Genomic DNA, 21,460 nt, shown 5'->3' on the forward strand with positions numbered 1-21,460 from the left:
GCAGCACTTCCCTGATAGCGAGTGGGACGCTTTGCTGTTTGAAGAGCACTCTGCTTGGGATCCGCTTGCCTTGCCTGCCTTGCCTGTCTACCTACTGCTCGCGGAACCCGCTTCGCGGGTCCCGCATCGCGCTGTGTGACCTGCAGCAACTCTGAACTTGGAGGGTCAGCTGGGGGAGATTCCTGACGGGGCTGCGAGCGGCTTGCGCTCACGGAGGGACTTCAACTCCCAGGAGCGCCTGCCAGCCCGGAGGAGCAACACCTGGGCCGCTCTCCCCGACCCCTCCCACCCTTCCACCGATCATTTTAAAAGCAGCACTTCCCTGATAGCGAGTGGGACGCTTTGCTGTTTGAAGAGCACTCTGCTTGGGATCCGCTTGCCTTGCCTGCCTTGCCTGTCTACCTACTGCTCGCGGAACCCGCTTCGCGGGTCCCGCATCGCGCTGTGTGACCTGCAGCAACTCTGAACTTGGAGGGTCAGCTGGGGGAGATTCCTGACGGGGCTGCGAGCGGCGTGCGCTCACGGAGGGACTTCAACTCCCAGGAGCGCCTGCCAGCCCGGAGGAGCAACACCTGGGCCGCTCTCCCCGACCCCTCCCACCCTTCCACCTGTGACTACAATAAGTCAATACTACTCCCGCAGCGCGGGAGAGCCCGCGGGAGAAGCCCGGGACAAGGGCGGGACCGTCTGTGGCCGTCCGGGGCCGCAGGAGGCCGGGCTGGGCCACCCCTTTAATATTTGCAGTTGGATGTAATTGATTTGTTTAGTGTTCGCTCGTATCATCTAGTTATTGAAGGTAGTAGGGGGGTTTGTACTATGGCTAATATTGCAAGTACCTCTGCCTTGCAGTCCTCTATGGGTGAGGCTGAGACGGCAGTTATGGGGCCCTTAGATACGTATTTCAAACGCCTGCCACAAGACATCGATAGGGAGATTGCTTTGGCGGAAAGACGCGCCGGGCGAAGGCTATCGATCGAGCTTATGAAAAATCCCCTTGATAATAATATAGGCCAAAGTTTCCCTGCATTGGTTACCCCGCTTTCTTCTACAGTACTGCCACTTACACATGATACACAGTATGATATATCTGTATCCAATGAGCTACTGGGTACTACTCCTGTAGATATAGTGGCTACTACTTTATCGCCAGAGCATTTAAATGGTTCTAATAGAGCACTAAAGGGGCAAAACGCTATATCTAAAGCGTGTGTTCAAGCACAGGCTATTAAGCCTAAACCATGCCCAAAGAGGAAAAGGGACACAGTCACAAAAAAAAAAAACCAAGTACAAAAACCAGCAAGGAAGATCAGGAAGTTGGCCATTAAAACACTCTTAGGCAATGTTCCTGTTGAGAACCCTAGTGGGGTAACAATTGGGGAGGAATTGGCTGTGTTAACAGGTGCAGAGAAACAAATGATCCCTGCATCGCCAGTAACAGAAATAGACCCCATTACTTTAGCAGCCCCTGGCCAACCGACCCCTAAACCGGAATATCTATTGGGCGTGGAAAAACTAATACGCTCTCTCTTAAATCCTCTTGAGACTAGACTTGAGAAGCTAGCAAAACAATTGGACCATCTTGAGCAGGCTAGCTTAGATAATTTCTTTTCAATAAAAACATTAATTAAGTCCCATAATAAATTGGGAGAGAATGGGACAAAACATAAGCTAGCCGAGCGGGATATTGGTGTCACTGTGGTCGATTTGACTCCCCCAATGGTGAATGGTGTACCTACTCAGCAGAACCAGGGACAGAATAATAAGAACATAGCAGTACCCTTACCCTCTGTAAATAATAGTAGTTCTGAGAGAACAAAGACCAGCTGTATTAGTGCAACGGCTAAAGGTACAAAAGATGGCATTAAAAACTGTGCCCCAGCGATTAATAAAAATAGCTCACCCTTACCAACCATTATGGAACGTAATCAGGGTACTTTGATAGACACAGATAAAAATCTAGGTAAGAATGTTGTTGGACCAAACGGGCCGCTTGCCTCTCAGATAGTAAATAGGGGAGGTCATGTAAGGGATAGCAACACCACAGCCGGTGGAAATAACACCAGCATGGTCGTGGGAAATAGTGCCCCCTCGAGCCTTGTTGTCCAAGAACGATGCCCATCAAAAATACATGTCAACAAACCCACAATTCGGATTCCCCCGGTTCAACTCACCCCTGATTCCCACCCATATGTGGCCATTCTCACCAACGTCCCACTCTTACCGGAAGGTCAAGGGGAAACATACGACATGTTAAAAAACAAAGTCATGCATTGGCTGCGGGTCAATAGACCCCTGCCAGGGGGTGTGGACGGCCTGATTATTGGGGTTAGAAGGGTCAATTGGATTGGGAACACCTTAAAAAAGCAGGGGGGTGAGTGTATCATAATCAACTTTCAAGACCCAAGGGTAGTAGGGTTGATCACGAAACCGGGATGGAACATTAGCTTTGGTGGGATTGGGGTTGTAGACTTGACCTTTTTCTATCCTAGATCTGTGTCCTCTTATCCGGGGGGTTGTAATGAGTTAAGGAGAATTACTCTGCCTTCCTTGGTAGAGGTCAGCTCTTTCCCTGCCCCTATCTTGCGTCCAAATGATAGTTATAATCAGGTATATAACTTTGATGGTGGAGTAGGGTACACGAGATGGGGATGCTGACGGGATCCAGTTGAACCTTTGGACTCTGTTGTACAAATGGACAGGGAAACTATTGTGGAGCCAATTCTGACACCTAAGGGATGCAATGTGTAACTTAGCAGAAGTGGTCCCAGAAAGGGAATATGGAAGTATGAGGGGGGGCAATAAGGTATGCCAGGACGACTGGGGGGACGATCCCAGACCACCATTAAGTCTTGGTACAAATGAGGCAAATGTGGCAAACTGTGCAAATATTGCTATGGGAGAGGGTGGTGATTGTGAGATTTTGATTAATTCACCGGTTATGGTAGATACTGAAAGGGGGATTGGCAAAGGTGACACCACGGGGAGGTTCCTTTCATGGAATATAGCAGGTTTGGCCTCAAGATTGCTGTCCCAAGACTGGTTAGACTTTGTTAATGGGTTTGAAATGTGCCTGTTCCAGGAGACGTGGGCTTGTGAGCCTATCTATCTGCCAGGTTATCTAAATTTTTGTATACCAGCGACTAGGGGCCCTAGGGGCAGACCTACGGGAGGTCTAACAGCCTGGGTTAAGCAGAATTCCCAGGTCAAAATAAAAGTTATCGACCTATGCTGCAAGGATATACAATTATTGAGGTTAACATTAGGACAGGGCGGTGTGATAGATATCTATAATATTTATGCTAGGGGTTTAAGTGTTGGGAATTCTCACACCCTTGAAGCTCTATCAACCTCCCTTGAATCCAAGTCACTTGGTAATAGATTGGTGGTGGCAGGCGACCTGAACAGGACTTTTGAGCCCTTGGAAAATACTGAACATCCGATAGGACAAGAAGAGGATGCTCTATGGGGCGTCCCAATCCTAAACCTCCCACCAGTGAAGCGGTGGACTAAGGATGTATTGTTGTTGAATGCGTTATGTCTGGAGTATGGTTTGAGGGCCCTTAATGGCAGGACAAAAAGTGACCAAGGTGGAAATAGCACATTCGACAATTGGCATAGCAAGAGTAGGATCGATTATGTCATTTGCAGTCTTGAGCTATGGTGTGGCGTGGGTGACATGGAAATAGTGGGGAGAATAGAAAGTGATCATAACCCCCTCAGTGTTACCCACTCATGGTGGAGGGCTGCGCCTGCCCACCTTGCGCTAGGGAGTGAAATTGTACCTGTTATAGCTAACGATCTAAGAAGGGTGAAATGGCCAAATGTGTTGGCTAACTTAGCCACTGTGGAGCACATTAACCTGGAGGTGGATAACGCTATTGCCGCCATGGAATCAGTATACCCTGTAATACCGGGTTCCTCTTTAATAGCAGACATACACGACACATTCTTCCATTTGATAAAACCGTATTTTATTAAATCAGTTAGGGCAAATAGAAAACCTCCCATCAAACTGGCAAGGTGGTTTAACAAGCAGTGCAGGGCAACCAGACTGGAGCTGGGCAGGGCAATTAAAAGCAGGGATAAGGCTCTGATTAGCATTGCTAGGAAACAATATAAGGAGAATATTTGCAAGGCTAAGAAACTTTGGGAAGAGGAATATTGGGAGGAGTTACTTGAGGCCTCTGGGCAAAAAGACTCAAGACTCTTTTGGAAAATTATGAAATGGGGCAGAGGTGGTACGCCAAACAATCCCGATAATAATGTTAATGAAGCTTCATGGGTCGAGTATTTCCAACCCCAGTATGCGGAGAATAGGGACATAATGGACAGTGAATCAATCCCTGTGGTATTTTCCAAGGGAGACTTATTCTCAACTAAAGAAGCAGAACTGGTAATTTCATCACTGCAGGGGGGGAAAGCTCCGGGGTTGGATGGAATTCCCTCAGATATTTTCAAACACGATAAGGTCCGCTGGGCAAAATATGCGACTGTGCTGGGAAATGCCCTTGCAAAAGGGGCAAAAATCCCAGATGTATGGAAGGGGGCAATCATAATTCCGATCTTTAAGAAAGGTGATCGGTCGCTCCCGGCAAATTATAGACCCATAAGTTTGCTGGCCACTATCCAGAAAGTGGTGGGCAAGATGGTGGTCGACAAACTTATGGCCTGGGTAGATGAAAACAATGCCTTATCCCCCTACCAGGCAGGATTTAGACGAGCTACCAGCACGGTTGACCAAATTTTTCGTTTCACTATGCTACGGTGGGGGACTGTACTCCTTGGCGAGGGCAGCCTTTATGTAGCATTTGTAGATCTGAGGGCTGCCTTCGACCTGGTGCCCAGGAGTATGCTGTGGGGTGTCTTGAGCAAGATAGGGGTTCCACTTGAACTGCTCACATTAATAATGCGTCTCCACGAAAGCAATTTCGCTAAAGTCCAGTGGGGGAGGAATGGGGAATCATCCATCAATTTCCCAGTTGAGCGGGGGGTACGTCAGGGTTGTGCCATGGCACCCCTGTTGTTCTCCTTGTTCATCAACGGTATAGTTGATAGGATGTTGGATGCGAGGGTTGACGCACCTTCGCTGGCGGGCATCAGGGTTCCGATCCTGATGTTCGCCGACGATACTTTGATCGTGTCCAAAACCCCGGCAGGTCTCCAGCGAGCCTTGAACATATTTGATATGTTCTGCAAGGAACGGGGTCTCGAAGTTAACGTAAATAAAACTAAGCTGATGGTCTTTGGGCAAAAACGCCAAGCCCAACCCAGGGTATCTCTGAATAGTATTAGACTAGAGGTAGTAAATGTCTTTACATACCTAGGGGTGGAGATATCAAGTAAATTTGGTTGGTCAAGACATATTGAGAAGGCGGTTTTGAAACATCAGCAGATTTCGGGAGCGCTTCGAGTGGAACAAGCAAAATCTAAAACCAGGCCTATTAAACCTGTCCTCATGGTATACGACGCAAAAGCCTTGGGCGCAGCCCTTTATGGGGCTGAAGTCTGGGGCTTTGAGAGGTTCGATACGCTCCAAAGATCTGAGAACAGGTTTTTGAGAGGGATAACTAGTCTTCCCCAAAGTACCCCATTAATACCGCTTGGCTTGGATTTAGGAAGAAGAACGCTTAGTGATCGTGCCCGACTAAGGCCTATCCTCTACTGGAGACGGTTGTGGACGACCCCTGAAATTAGACACTATGCTGAGGGGTTTTCTGCCTTAGTTAAATCAGACGTCTTTCATAAAATTACATGGCTAAAAAAGCTTAGGGACACCCTTGCTGAGCTTGGTCTCTCCAAACTTTGGGAAAATCCCTCTGGGGAAGTGTTCCCCAGTAAAACAACTATAAAAGCTATATATTGGGATTATATCGACCAGAAGTCTTGGAAGAGTGTGACCTCAGAATCTATGGGGGGTAGGTTTATGGAATTTAAAATGAGGCCTGCACTAGAACAGTACTGGGACACTTTAACTGTTCCGATAGACAGGAAATTATTCTTTCAGCTAAGGGCAGGCTCCCTCCCCCTGAAGTCATTGACGTCTAATTGGGGAACTAATAGTAGTCCATGTTGCCCGATATGTGGCGCCCCCAATGAAAGTATAGCACATTTTCTATTCATGTGCGAGGGCTATGTAAACCCAAGGAAATTGTGGTTGGCACCTGTTTGCAGGAACCTTGGTGTCTCAAGCGGTGTTGAGGGGCTGAGAATTATTTGCTCCTCAACCGAACTGCCTATAGTTGTAGGAACGGCAAAATACCTGGGGTGGGCTTGGTCTATAAGGCGGAGGGCTCTATCTTCGAATAGGCCTTGAATCTCGTTTTCTTGCTTGTATGAATTGCATTGCTAAATCCCGAGGGAGAGAATTATGAACTTTAGCTATAATATGTTGCTAAATGCCCGTAAGGAGTTTTGACTGTACAATTTTTGTTTATGGTCAATAACGTGGTCGACTTTGTTTTTTTAACTCGCATTTAGCCTCTGTATATTATGAGAAAGCTTATATTAACTTGTGGTGAATATTTTATGTGTCTATACTGTGTATTTTAAGCTGTAAATTAAGTGTTAATGTATGTATAGAGCTTTTTAAATGTGTAATTTTATATGTTTGTGCTTTTATGAGTGCATAACTCGAATAAAGCTTTTCAATCAATCAAGCAATAAATATTTTATGTTTTCTTCCTAGAGGAGACTGCCATTATATTTACTAATAAATAGCACCTCCAAAGAGACTTTATCCTTAAGTTGTCTGTGCCGGTTTGTTGTACAGGTAATTGTTGTCTAAAAAGCTTTTCTCAATGACTCTTCAATAGTGGTCTTTTTAGATTTGGCAAAAAGCAAGACCTTTTCTTTTTATTAAAATTAGATGTAGAATATACTTACGTATAGCCAGTACTCTCCATCCTTTGGTCTGTTATTGTGTCATTCACCTTTTTCTTTCACTCAAAACAGCATATAGCATGCAGAAGTGGGTCAGCTCACTTCAGCTATTGCCTAGCATCATTGTGAGTTACAGCATTCTGCTCTTTCACAAGGAGCACATCCGCCCACAAAGTAGTATGATTGAGTGTCAAGGACTAATGGCAATTTATGTTTTTTTAGACCAAAATATATGTTTCCTTTTTGTCAATGTTTTCTTTTTAGATTGATGTGGGCTAGACAGCTTCCCCAACAGTAATGATTTGCAGAACCCATAACACAACAAAACAATCACTGCCAAAGTCAAAAGGCTGGCGACCAATGCCAGACCTATTGGCTTTGCACTACTTGATTTAGATGGAGTTTTTAGTATAGTCTTATGAAGGTCGAGTTAGAACTTAATAGGCTTATAGTATTAGACACTTATCCGTTATAATCATTTACACTTGTGACCCATATAAGAATGCAGGCAGCGTTTGAATATTGCACTGTTGCTGAGGTGCTGATGTGGTCAAAGGGCTTTTGAGGTGAAATTTTACGATGGCTACAAAAGAATACATTGAACACAAAAATTAACTTTAATTAAGTCGTTGCATTCGTTTGTGCTGTGTTAAGTATAGACTCACTGGAACATGTGGAAGTAAAAGTAATTAATTCCATAAGACAACACACCGCAGCATGTGTGAGGGTCGCAGCCAGGCACCAACTGATCACAACTGTCAAAACAAACCCAGCTGTCAACATTCCAGCTGGCTTAACCAATTACGCGCTGGGGACAGCTCGCGCCGTTACAGATAGTGGAAAGAGAAAAAGGATAAAGCATAACATGCAGCCTCCTGAAAGAAAACTCTATGGATACTTGGAATAGCTGAAAATTTTAAATAGATTGAGGAGGTTTCCATGTCTCAGGGGCAGTTGGCAATGCCAAACAGATCCGCTTTTCAGAAGGGAGGCAAGGATCACGAGATTAACAGAAGAAATAAGCGTTCTCAGTTAGCATGTCCGAAACTATTGATTTGCATGTCATTTTCATCAGTACCTTTGTACTCCCCTAGGTTTTGTAGTGTTTCCTTTCATTTCAAAATTACATGGAGAAGCATGGTGCTCTACTCACAGATAAAAGCACAAAGATTCACCAAAATGTTGATGATATACAACTCTACTTCAAAGTCTCCTCTGCTTCAGACATCTGATGCCTCAAACAATACTCGCACATCATCTAGACCTGGATGTCCAGTACCTACCTGAAGATTAACCAAACCACAACAAAAGTCCTATTATTTAGCAAGAACAACAAACAAGATAGAGTACAAATCTGGATCAATAGCATAAACCTTGACCGTTTCGAACCCCATCTCTCATGAATGCCCTATCATTTGTCTTCACACTGGGCACTAACCTCTCCATCAAGAAACACATTGCAAAAAAAACAAAGACGGCCTGGTACCAGCTCTCTCTTCGAAAAAACAGTGGAATAATTTTTGTGACTTCAGAACTGCTGCTCAATCCCTTGTAGTCTTGTATCTGGATGATGGTAATTCACTACTTTAGGGCCTCCCAGAATCCACACTGGCATGCCTTAACCGCATCGCTGCGATGGCAATTCCGCCGCAGCGCTAAGGGGGCGGGGCTGCATGCTGGTGACGGAACCGCTCCGTCATCAGCCGCGGTTGGGCTGTGCTCCGTCATGGCCCCGCCCGCTCAATAGAATACGCCGCGCAGGCGGGAAATCAGCCATAACGGAACCGCTCCGTCATCAGCACAGCGCCACCGCAGCTGACGACGGAGGGGTTCTGTCATCAGCATAGAAAGGGTTAAAGCCATCCTTCCCCTGTAGCACTTCGCATATAGGGCCTGTAAAAATATGACCAAATCATCCACATCCAGATGGAACCCTATTAGCTTCCTTTGCCAGCTCGTGCCATCTTCAAAACAAACTGCACCATTTACAAAGCCATCACAACCAGCACCCCTGTTTATCAAACAGACAAGCTCACCATCTCTTCTGGTTCCCCTGCGAACCCGCAGCCAGGACATAATCAAATTGAAGACTAAGAAGAGTATAAAAGAAAAAACTAGACAACAGGCCTTTACCATCGATGTTGTTCCAATTTAAAAAAGAGTTGATGACTCACCTCTATAAAGAAAACTGCAAGCATACAGTCCACAACTCAGCTTCCTCTCCTATTACTTGCTGAGTTTAAGCTTGCCTTTGTCTATGTACAGCACTTTGCTGTGTTTTGACTAGATTTCTGCTACAGAAATAACATATACATACACATATATATACACACCTTTTGATTATGCAGATAATGTAGCCCTACAGCCCACCGTAGCAGACTATATCGGCCATTAAAGGCCTTCTCCAGCGTTAAAGGCCCGATCCAAAGAAAAGGGCCTTTAACAAGGGAGTAGAATTTTAATCTTGCTATAGCCCAACTACGGAGGTCTATAAGTCTATTACAACACTAGAGGGCAGAATGTTCCGCAAAATCTGTGAACGACAACTTAGGAATGTTGGAGCTCCAGGCTTCTACTGGCCAATAGTAGCCCAGAGCATTCTATTGTTTTCAAATAAGCTCCCATCACTCCATTGTTCTAATAGTTATTCCAAACCATTGGCACTGTAGTCATTCCTTTTGCAGTGCAGTGCTTCTGTACACATATAGAATTTGGGCAGCAGTTTACCACCAAACCATGGTGCCAAAATACACCATCCCTGATTAAGAAGTTTTCTAACAAACAAAGAACATTATCCTGAGCATATAGGAATGAAATAGCCTTGCTTACACAAAATAGCAGCGGTGCAGCCACACAGCATCAAGGCATCATGTAAAAGCATTTTTTTTCCTATCAGTTGCTGAGGTTTTATAACAGTTTAAATACATTAATGTTTCCTTAATCGATGGTAGTTTAACATCTGCACAAGTCAATTGTGAAAAGGTCAATTTCCATGCACTTCTGACTGTGACTGAGCCTATTTTCTGTTGGACACATGGTTCCGCAAACTATAAAATACTCTTTCAAGGATCTTTCTTCATATTTTATAAATATAAAAGTAGGTGCTCACTTTCATTGTCCACTAGTAAGTCAGAGAAACAATTTGTCAGATTTGGCCTTTATTCATAAACTAAACGTTTCCAGGACCATTAACAAGCATCCACTATATCTGCCCTAATGCCTGCCAGAGAAAATAATATCACCATGTAAAAAAGCTCCAGAAGATTTTTATTGTGTACAGACTTTAATATTGGGAGTTGGAAAGTACATGCTTTGTGTCACAGGTTTGAATTAATAAAAACTGAGTGGACATTAGAAGACAGTATTCGCTGTCTCTGGTGTACTATTGTTTTGATTATAACAATTGAGGAAGATCCAGAACAGACAACATTTACTACCAGCGGGTTATATACTGGCCTGCAGAGCTCTGATGTACAAACTTCTGCAGTCAATGAACATGTGGCCATTATCACCTGGTTTATTGAAAAGATGTACAATCTTTTTGACCCTTAATGATTCCTTTATGAGGCACCTCTTCCAAATACTTCAAAACATAAAAATGTTTTTATAGTGCTTCATACCAACTTCTGCTGTTTCTAAGAGCAGTAAATAACAGGTGTTACTATTGCTCAGCTAAATGATTTTTATATTAGAAATCTCAGAAGGCTTGAAATTTGAGCTGCTCTTGGTTGGAGTTGTACTCATGACTACCAGCCCCACAAGGTCTCGAGTCGGGCCACTCGAAAAGCTGTAACCATTGAAGCCCACCTTTCAGCCACCATCAAGCGCCACTGGCACTGCATGCTGCCCTGTACAGGGCGGCCGACCCTGAAGCTGGGGAGCCGGGTTGCTTTCTAGGCAGGGAGGCCCAACACACGGAGCTGCATTCTGGCCAAATCGGTCATCCCTGTGCCTAAACATGAAGGAGCCCCCCTGTAATATCTAGGTGAAGAAACAACTCTCTCCCCCATCTGTACTTGATCGATCCCTTCAATCGCTGTGAATACAATGTTGTGCAGAATCCAGAATTATTCCATACAACCGGTATTCGCACATTCTATGGGTTTATAATGGTAAACGGAGGGTGTTCTTTCCGCAGTGTTCATTGTGTCTCTTTTGTAAAGCAGTACAGATGTCTAAGGTGGTTATTTAGACAGACCGTGTTCTGTCTGTATGTACAGTGGGCGTTTTGTTCCACAAAAGGTGTAACCCATGCTCCTTCTAGCACAATAGGAATGCAGGCACATCTCATGGTGTGCCCAATGGCAATCGGGGTGATGCTCTACAGAAAGACTATCAGATTTTGTGCACTTGATCCTCTTCAGATTAACACAGTGGGTGTGTGGACAAATCTACCTGGGTGGGAATATAATGATGCTCTCCAGTTGACAAAAAGGGCACCTTGGCAGATCTTTCGAGTGAGTGTTGCCGGGGACTGCGCGGTAATGGCATTTTGTTTGCTTTGATACTTGCACAAGTGCCACCATTGCCTACGAACGTAACGTTTGTTCTTGTGCTTGAGTGTATACCATATATTGCAGTATCATACCTCTTCTAATTGTACTTTGTTTTCTCTTGAGCAGACTTCACTTTAAAATAGTTTATTGGGATTAGACTGTAGACACCTGGTGCAGAGATCTTTGTTTACCCAACAAATTCCAAATCATTGTAGCTGTAAGATAACTTTGGTGGTGAATACACTTGCTGGCGAGATCTGTGTGCTGTGTAGTTACAGGCCGGGCTGACTCATACAAAGTATAAAGAGACAGAGTTAATGTGATGTCCCAGCTGCAAAGTGAAGCATGCACCATGCAGGTCACAGATTTGTATTTTACGTAGGAAGCTCAGTGAGTTACTGCTTTCATTGCAGACTTTCTTGAGTGAGATAGGTCTCAGGTTACCATCCTTGTAATATACCTGCTTAATGAATTATGAACCATCTTTAAGGCATTGCATGCTAACTGCAACGTATAAGTTTAGAAAAAGTGCTTTTTGCTCAGTATTTTATTATTCAAATTTTTCACAAAAGTGTTCCTTTAGTAAGAAAGACGCATTAGTAACTGCTTTTATACATTGTTATTAGTTTAATTACTCGTGTAGATAATGCATCTGGCATTCAGACAGTGGATGTGAAGCTCTTACATTCAGGGATTGGAAAATTCAAAACCTGCCTTCAGTCATAGTTTATCTTTTAAGCACTTGTAACCTGCACACGTCACTTTTTCCTCCTGTAATGCACCATTTGCAACCTCATGTATTTTGTTTGCTCACAATTGTCACTTTTGCCTCTTGTAACTTAACGTTTGCTTTTGTAATTTGTTCACTTGTAATTTTCTCCTCATGTTTCATTACTGTTCCTATTGTGAAGCACTCTGACGCCTTTGGGTAAAGTCTGCGCTATATAAAAACGCATAAATAAATTGAAGACCAGAAGACCCTGTCCGGCCCTGCCCTTCCAGCCTCCTAGGCTAGTCCTGACCCGGGCGGTGCATTGTGCTTGTAGTTTCACACGGCCGGCTGCATGATTGGGAGCACGCCAGGCCTTTCCTTGAACTCGTCATTTCACTTGCAGGTGGTTCACTTCACAGTTAGTTCACTTCATACGTATACTATGAAGTGAACTGCTTTGGCTGAAATATGCCTGCTTTGCTGGCGGTCTTCATCCTGCTGCCTTATTGTCCATCCTGGCAGTGGCAGCTTTTATGTCCCTGTGCTTTTGGCTGTAGATTTGTGTTTCTGCTGACTTGTGATTTGTTATTTTGGTCATTCCCTCGGTTGGGGCCCTGCTTTCCTGGGTACACTGGCTGTGCCATTTCTCTTTTGGGTTTCTGGTCTGTTGGAGGTAGAATCGGCGTTACGGGGTTACCAGTTAGAAAATAGAGCATTCATGCTGCCCCTTTTAAGTGCCCACAAAGAGAAGAGAGGTACCAGATTTTAAAGTGAAAGAGACAGTCAATCACGAGATGAAAATATGGTTCTGTGATTCCATCACATGCCGCAGTAAAGAGAAACTGTATGAACATATATATATTTGCCATCTGTGTCCACTGGCGGACTCGGAGCGGAGGAGGTCCATGCGGTAAGTCATGAGGGGGTGACACCATGAGTTACCCGCACCGGGTGACACCAACCCTAGTGACGCCACTGACTACCAAATTACATTCTCAAACAACCATTCTAACGGAACCTCCATGGGAACTTGCGAGCCCTAAGACACCCTCCTTAGAGGTTCGTTTGGAGACAATCCACATTGAACATTTTCAGCTAAAACACCTTGAGACTCATTTGGAAACCTCCACAAATCTGACAGACTCAAATCATTGTTAAATGAATTATCTTTTCCAACCTTATCATTCTGAGACCTTAAATGTACTTCTACAGGAACTTTGACCAGCTTGGCTGTATTCCACCAATTTCGTTCCAGCACTCTAGCAACATTCCAGCATCTTTTATCTATGACCACTGGATCTGAAAACTTCAGGTCACCTTTTTTACAAACCTGGGTGTTTTAATGCAGACCCAGTCACCCACCATGAAGGGGTACCCTTGAACATTCAAGGGTACCCCTTCATGGTGGGTCATAGTATTTGTTCTGCTTGGATTGTGCACATTCGACATTGTGTTGAATGATAGCATCATTATATTAATGTGACATTTCCCCTTTTAAAAACGTACTCATTCATGCTGGCCTAAACTGTGTAGCAGGCTTCCTTCCTTTAAGAGACTCAAACAGGGAAATACCCATAGTAGAATGTGGTGTGATTCTATAAAACCACAGCATGGATTGAAACGCACCATAAACGTCACACTTATTAGCTTATTCCCACCTTACATATTCGCCTAGCACCCTGTTACAGGGTTCTACTAGACCATTTGTTTGAGGTTTGTAAAATGAACTGTTGAGATGCCTAATGGAAACCTCAGTTAAAAAGTTCTCCACATTATCTGATACAAACTGTACCCCATTGTCTGAGATGATTTCTTCAGAAAGACTCTCACTTATGAAAATGTCTTTGAGAAAAAGAATCACTGTCTTGGAGTTCGACTCACTGATAAACTTGAAATAGGGCCATTTTGAATAGTAATCAATGAGAACTAGTGCAAAACGGAAATTATGCAACAAAACATTGAACGGCCCCACTAAATCAATAGGTTTCAATGGTGGTATGGTCATTTTAAGTGATTTGTCAAACATGGAACACACAGCACAACTCTTGACCAAGAGATCAATTTCACGATCCATTTGTGGCCTCCAAAATGATTCACTCATGTGCTTTGTCAATGTAGCACCTAAATGTCCTTCATGCACTTTTGCCAGTATAATGCGTCTCAACTCCGTTGGAGGTATCAATTTGTCTCCTCTTAAGAACAACCCATCCTCAATGGGTAACTCCTCCGACACTTTAAAAAATGGTTCCAAATTCAAATCCAGTGACTTCTTATAGGCCACCCTGCTCTAACATGTTCCATTACCTCTTTCATTACCCCGTCATTCATCAATTCCTTCATGAACTGACTGACACTTTCCACTTCCATGGCTGCAATCAAACAACATTCATCTTCAATCTCACCTGTCACATCCTCTTTCCCAACAATAGAATTTCTTGACAAATAATCAGCCCTCACATTTCTCCCTCCAGAAATGTGAACAACTTCAAAATTGAATTGAGGTAATTTGGCTGCAAATCATGCAATCCTGGGAGTACTACTTTTGCAATTGGTTCCATTCAAAATAGAAATTAACAGTTTGTGGTCCGTTTGCAACACATAATGTCTCACCCAGAGATAGCACTTAAATTTTTCTTTGGCCCGCCAGCAAGCCAAGAGTTCCTTTTCTATCACAGAATAGCGGACCTCTGCATCTCTGAGAACTCTAGACGAAAACCCAATAGTGTTTTCTATGTCACCAGATTTCTGTGTCAAGACAGCACCAACACCAAACTTGCTCGCATCCACAATCAACCAACATGTAAGGTCATGATCATAATGCTTGAGCGCACTCACAGTGATCAACTACTGTTTGATGTCAGCAAAGGCAGCCACACACTTATCATTCCATTGAAATTCCATCCTGTCCTTCAACAGATTTGAAATAATCCTAACCCTGGAGGCAAAATCCGGTATGAACCTTGAGTAGAATTCACAATGACCCAAAATGGATTTCCCCCCTGCTTTATAGACTGGGGGAGGTTCTTCCAAAATAGCATCGACCAATCATGGTTTGGAACGGACACCCTCCTCAGAAACTATGCTTCCTAGATAGTCCACTGAAGGCTTTACAAATTGTTATTTTTCCCTCTTGAGAACAAAACGAGCTTCATCAAAAGCCACAAGTATTGCCCTAAAATGTGGTATTGCTCATTGCGAGAATTTGCATGGATCAATACATCCTCCTAAAAAACAGAGACATTGCTAAGCCCCTTTAGTAATTCAGACATCAGCCTCTGGAATACGGAGGCTTCTGATGCCAGGCCGAACAGCATGCGGCAGTACTGAAACGTCCCTAAAGGGGAAACAAACGCTGTCAAATGGCATGATTCATGCGCTAATTCAACTTGATGATGGGCAGATGCTAAATCAAGTTTGGTGAAGAACTTATCCCCAGAAATTGTTAAACATTTCACTGATCTTGGGCAATCTACCCAGATCTCTTCATTAAGAGCCCTAAGGTCCACACAAACTCTCAACACACCATTTTTCTTATTGGCGACTACCAGAGGTGAAAGCCACAATGAGGACTCAACAGGCTCAATTATTCCTTTCATCCGTTAATCCTCCAATTCCTTTTCCAACCCACCACATACACTGAAAGGGACACCCCTTAACTTATGCTTCACAGGTATAGCATTTATCTTTGTCTTTATTTTGTGTTGAAATCCTACAATGTTCCCAAGTTCACCAGAAAATACTCTAGGAAAAGTATTAAACAAGTCCTCAATGTCAATACAATCTCTGATCACTGTGACCTGTTCCTTTGTACCTAGGAACAGAATCATATCAAACAATCCTTGCTGGAACCATCCTAAGATGTCCAACCCCTTTACAGCAACATAAATGTTTCCAATAATGCATCTCTCTTTAAACACCATGGTTTCCTAAAACAAAACCTGAAGATCGAATTTTATACCCTCATAAGAAAATGGAGATCTATCAGGCGGAGACAATGACTGTCCCATCCAATTCTGTTGGAAAAGCTCTTGAGTGATCATCATGATTCTTGCTCCAGAATCCACCAAAATATAAAGTTGTTTTACTCCCACCTGCACATAGAAATACGGGTCGACATACATTTCCTGCTCAACACTGTCCCTATTGTTATGGCCCACCATCAAAACCATATCTTGGACTTCACCCATTAAATTATCAACATCAATCTCACAACCATCACTCACAGCTGAGATTCTACTTCCTTTGCGCCCCACACTTTGGCACGCTTTGGCAAAATTGTCAATTTTTGCACAAAGATCTACAATTAATAATTGTAGCTAGGCACGCCCTACTTCACTTTTGATGTGGTGGATTTCCACACCTAAAACACATGTTACTTTGTTTGAAAAAGGAATTCTGCTGTGCAGGATTAGAAGGTGACGATGCCGATGCAGCAGCAACTTTAATAATTTTTCCTTTATCATCCTTGAAGTGCACTGCATTAACTTGTTCAACAGCTTTGTCCTCCAGTTCCTTAGCGAACTTGATTGATGTCTCAATGCTCTTAGCACTCCTGATGGTATCAGCCAAAGAAGGATTCACCAACGATAATAACTCCTTCTGCTTTTTCTGTAGTGTGAACCAGACTGTGGGTTCTTTTCCTTGAGGATACACCAATACAGCTCATCGCCATGTGTAATAAGTGGCAAACAACGTCATCGCAAAGATTTATTAAGTGAAGCTCAAACAGTACCCTTGCAAAAAACACAGTTGATGGACAGAATGTAGAACAATGTCATACATTCACCCCAGTACAAGGATCTGAGCCTTAATCCATCGTTTGTTGCACTCCACACCACCCTGGGTTAGACACTGGCTATGTGCAAATCAGCTCTGACCCTGTGCCTCATGGAAACAGTCCAGTCCGAACTACCAAGCCATGTCTTTCCCAGACCGGAATCAAGCATCCAAGGACCGGTTTCTGGCTATCAGCCTTCATCAGCCTGGATAGCTTGACTCCAGTGGTGTGGAGAGCCTGGGACTCACGTCTGAGTATACCCAGCACACTCGGGGTGAAAATTGTAAAAAACACAGTTGATGGACAGAATGTAGAACAATGTCATACATTCACCCCAGTACAAGGATCTGGGCCTAAATCCATCGTTTTTTTGCACTCCACACCACCCTGGGTTAGACACTGGCAATGTGCAAATCAGCTCTGACCCTGTGCCTCATGGGAACAGTCCAGTCCGAACTACCAAGCCATGTCTTTCCCAGACCGGAATCAAGCATCCAAGGACCGGTTTCTGGCTATCAGCCTTCATCAGCCTGGATAGCTTGACTCCAGTGGTGTGGAGAGCCTGGGACTCACGTCTGAGTATACCCAGCACACTCGGGGTGAAAATTGCAAAAAACACAGTGGATGGACGGAATGTAGAACAATGTCATACATTCACCCCAGTACAAGGATATGGGCCTAAATCCATCGTTTTAGGCCCAGATCTCTGTACTGGGGTGAATGTATGACATTGTTCTGCATTCTGTCCATCAACTGTGGTTTTTGCAAACAGTACCCTTGACCACTCCAGGCAAGAATAGGTCCAACAACAGTCACTTTCTCGAACTCTTGGTTACAGTTTTCAAGAGCGGATTGCACAGGTCAAAAGATTGCTCATCAAACAGTGCACACATAAGTAAGAGAAGACAATGCTACATGATGGTTTTGTGTTACTTCACACATGACTGAGTATTTTGCTGGCTCTGGTACCTCTGCAAATTCAATGAGTCTCTTTAGTAACCAACAAAGAATAACACCAAAGACATATTAAGTGTGTAAAACTTATTCACACATCAGAGCTCAGCCGCCCACCAACTATACACCAGATGAAGCAAATTCTCAACTGGTTAAGGATTCAAAGGACAACAATCCAATAACACATAAAGGACACTGTTTATATACAAACTCCCCCGAAGTCTGAGTCAAACTGGAATCGGCGCTGCCTGACTTCAAAATTGCACCTGCGGAGGACATAATGCCTCGTGATAACTCCGGGCCATCTCAAACAACCATTCCCTCACCAGGGTATCCCTTCCTATGCTGCGTCCCCCCTCTGACTCTACTCAATAGAATTCTGCTCTCTGTGTTCTTCTTCTGGATTCTTGACTTTGGTGACTGTTGTGCATCCCGCCAGTTTTTTTTTTTAGGAGATGGTCTCCTTCCATACCAACGACCCGGACCCGCCATTTTGCCTGACCATTGTTCCGTTCCTTTTTCCCTCACGACTCCTCCTGAAGACCCTTGATCATTTTTCTCTTTTTGCTGGACTGCTTCAAATATATATATATATATATATATATATATATATATATTGTCGCTCCAGGTTGTCCACCTTTGAGTAGCACACGAGCAGCAGCTTGATGTGTAGGTGAGGACAGGGATCCGCTTGTAGATGCCGCTCCGTAATGGATCTGCCCGACGCGTTTCGAAGCTCCATCTGCTTCTCTTCAGGGGCTTTAACGGAAGAGGTGTCGCAACCGCTAACCCACTTCTCCATTTTCCATATGACACACCCACCGATGGCAGGCTCAAATGAGACTGTGTATTATGTGAAGTGTGGTGCGGAAAGCACATAATCAAGTCCTGTATGGACCTCGCAAGTGGGCCCGTCCTCATTCCCATGTACGGCTTGTGTTTCACTTCCGTGACCCCCAAGGATATATATATATATATATATATTTTGTCGCTCCAGGTTGTCCACCTTTGAGTAGCACACGAGCAGCAGCTTGATTTATGTGTAGGTGAGGACGGGGATCCGCTTGTAGATGCCGCTCCGTAATGGATCTGCCCGACACGTTTTGAAGCTCCATCTGCTTCTCTTCAGGGGCTTTAACGGAAGCGGTGTGCGCAAACGCCAACCCACTTCTCCATTTTCCATATGACACACCCACCGATGGGAGGCTCAAATGAGACTGTGTATTATGTCAGATGGAGGAAGTCAGCATAGAGGACGGTGAGGGCTACAGCTACACTAGTCCCTTCATGTAGTACAATGCAAGCACTCGAGTAAAGGCAGAGGGTAACAGCCAAGCAGTCAATAATATACGTAAGAGGTGAATCCTCCACTAGGTTCAGCCAAGGTGAGATTGTGAAAGTCTCATACCAATGACTAAAAGATGCTGGTTTAAGAAGGCTAGTGGTTGAAACGGGAGGATCTAGAGCCCACTCTATGTATATTGTTAGCAATAGGTCTGCTTGAGATAGCAATACAAATATAAACCCTTTAACTCAGATAAAGCAGCTTCTTCACCAAAGCAAATATTCTTGGTACTTAGGGGTAACTAGACAACTAGAGTGTCCAAACATCCTCCATTTAACACATATGATGAACTTGGGATGTACATCTTACCTTAGCTGGTAATTTCATGATTTAAGCGGTCCATCAATGCTTTACAAAGATCAATCTGACACTGCATAGTATACAGAACTTTGACGGCTTGTTGCGGCCAGCCAGAATGAGGCCCACATGAACGTAATGTATATCTTGGACCTCTTAAGACAGGCACTCTCCTTCCTTCCGAAAGATCTTCATGCTTCAGCCCTCACCTCATGTTTACATTCTATTGAAGCTGGCTTATTGCAACTACCTTTATTTGGGTCCTTCAGTTTATGCTATACTGAAATTACAGAGTATACAGAATGCTGCTATGAACTTAATTTGCCGCTTGAAAATGTCAGACCATGTCAGAACATATCTCCCAAACAGAGGTTTGCACTGGCTACTAGAGGATTCAATTGAAATGCATCTGCTTAAGGCATAAATAATTTTACCGGGCACCAGACTGGCGAGCACTGGCCAAACCTTTCTGCCCTTGTACTGCGGCCAGCGACTTCTGCCCGGTAATAGGTTCGGGATGAATGAAACATGGTTATGCTGGAAGACATTATTCTAAGTTCATGGGCTGTTACATTTGAAACACATTGACAGCCTAGCTGAGTTTTGTTTATTTATTTATAGCTGTTTTAATATTTATTTTTATTTTAGGAGTTTTGTATAGCGCTTACACGACCCAAGGGGTATCAGAGTTCCTTTCAGGGAGGGCAAGGGAGTTCGGTTGAGGATCGGATCATCAAGAGAATTTGCGGCAGTGGCGACTGTCAATTAGTAGTGGATTAAGAGGAAACGTAGTGTGGTTATTGTTTAGAGGGATTGAGATGACGGTTGAGGAGAAATTCTTTTAGTTGTCTCTTGAAGCTCGCGAAGGAGGGGTTAGTTCTGATATGAATTGGGAGAGAGTTCCAGATTTTGGGGGCATTGCTTGAGATAGAGAGGGAAAGTTCTTTAAGTTTATGTCTGTTGAACGGGATTAGAAGGAGCGTATTGGAGCTTTTTAGGTTTCTTGATTGTCCTGCTTTAGTGAGGTTGGCTGTGAGGTAATATGGGTAGCCAATGTGAAGGGCTTTATGTGTGAGACAGCTGTTTTGGAACAGCAGCGTGCTTTGATTGGTAGCCATTTTAAGTTTTGCAACACAGGGGTGATGCGGTTGTGTGTCTTAGATCCTGTGACCAGTCTTGCTGCTGAATTTAGGGTGGCTCTCAATGGGGCTATGTGTGTTTTAGCTGCCACAGTTAGTGTGGCATTTCCATAGTTTAGCCTGGACAGAACTAGAGATTGTGTTGCAATTTTTGTAGGTCATTGGAGGATTGAAAAGGCTTCATTTTGTTGAGGAGCCAAAACATGACCATCATGGTATTAGAGTGCTGTACATAGAGAGAGAGCTGATAATAGTTACGTTACAGTAAAACAACTTTTACTTATGATACGCTGTGCAAAGTTTTCGGAGGGCAGGTTGCAGAGCAATAGAATACAATTGAGTGAGTTACCGTTTCCAAAGATTTCTCTTACGACACATGTTTCTAGTAGTAAGGCTTTTACTTCGTTTTTGAAGAACCTGAGAGGTGAAATTGTTCTTGTTGACGGTGGTAGGGCAGTCCACATTTTGGGAGCCATTCCTGTGAAAGTGCGTCTGTGCATTTTCCTTTTTTTTAAACTGCTTGGTTACAGTGTCAGGGATTTAGCACTTCTCAAATCCCTTCCACCTCCTGATACCTTGATTCTGTTTGCCAAGTATTTAGGACCAGAATTGTGGAGAGCTTTGGGTGTTATGCAAGCCACCTGCAGCTCTATCCTAGCTTCAACTGGTAGCCAGTTGGGGGCTCTGAGTGAAGGGGAAATGCAATCACAGTGGCGTGTACCTGTTGCCTATGGCTATTATAAAGGGTCTGAAGGTCCTACTAGTTTGTTAAGATATGATTATGGGTGGTCCAGATGTCCTGTCAGCCAATTTTCTAAGTGCCAAGAAGTCTGTTCTGGTATAAGTTGCACTATAGAAGAA

The 21,460-nt window shown here is 43.9% G+C and overlaps 1 protein-coding gene across 1 annotated transcript in view; it reads left to right on the forward strand.

The window, feature by feature from the left end:
- Nucleotides 1-816: 816 nt before the first annotated feature.
- Nucleotides 817-21,460, forward strand: part of SLC13A4 (solute carrier family 13 member 4) — a 256,186-nt gene continuing 235,542 nt past the window's right edge. The window contains 1 exon segment of the mRNA XM_086952476.1: nt 817-1,960. Within this exon segment, the coding sequence (XP_086808602.1) occupies nt 817-1,960 (1,144 nt within the window).

This window comes from Lissotriton vulgaris, chromosome 1_2, assembly GCF_964263255.1.
Source record: "Lissotriton vulgaris chromosome 1_2, aLisVul1.2, whole genome shotgun sequence".
In the NCBI taxonomy this organism is placed as follows: Eukaryota; Metazoa; Chordata; class Amphibia; order Caudata; family Salamandridae; genus Lissotriton; species Lissotriton vulgaris.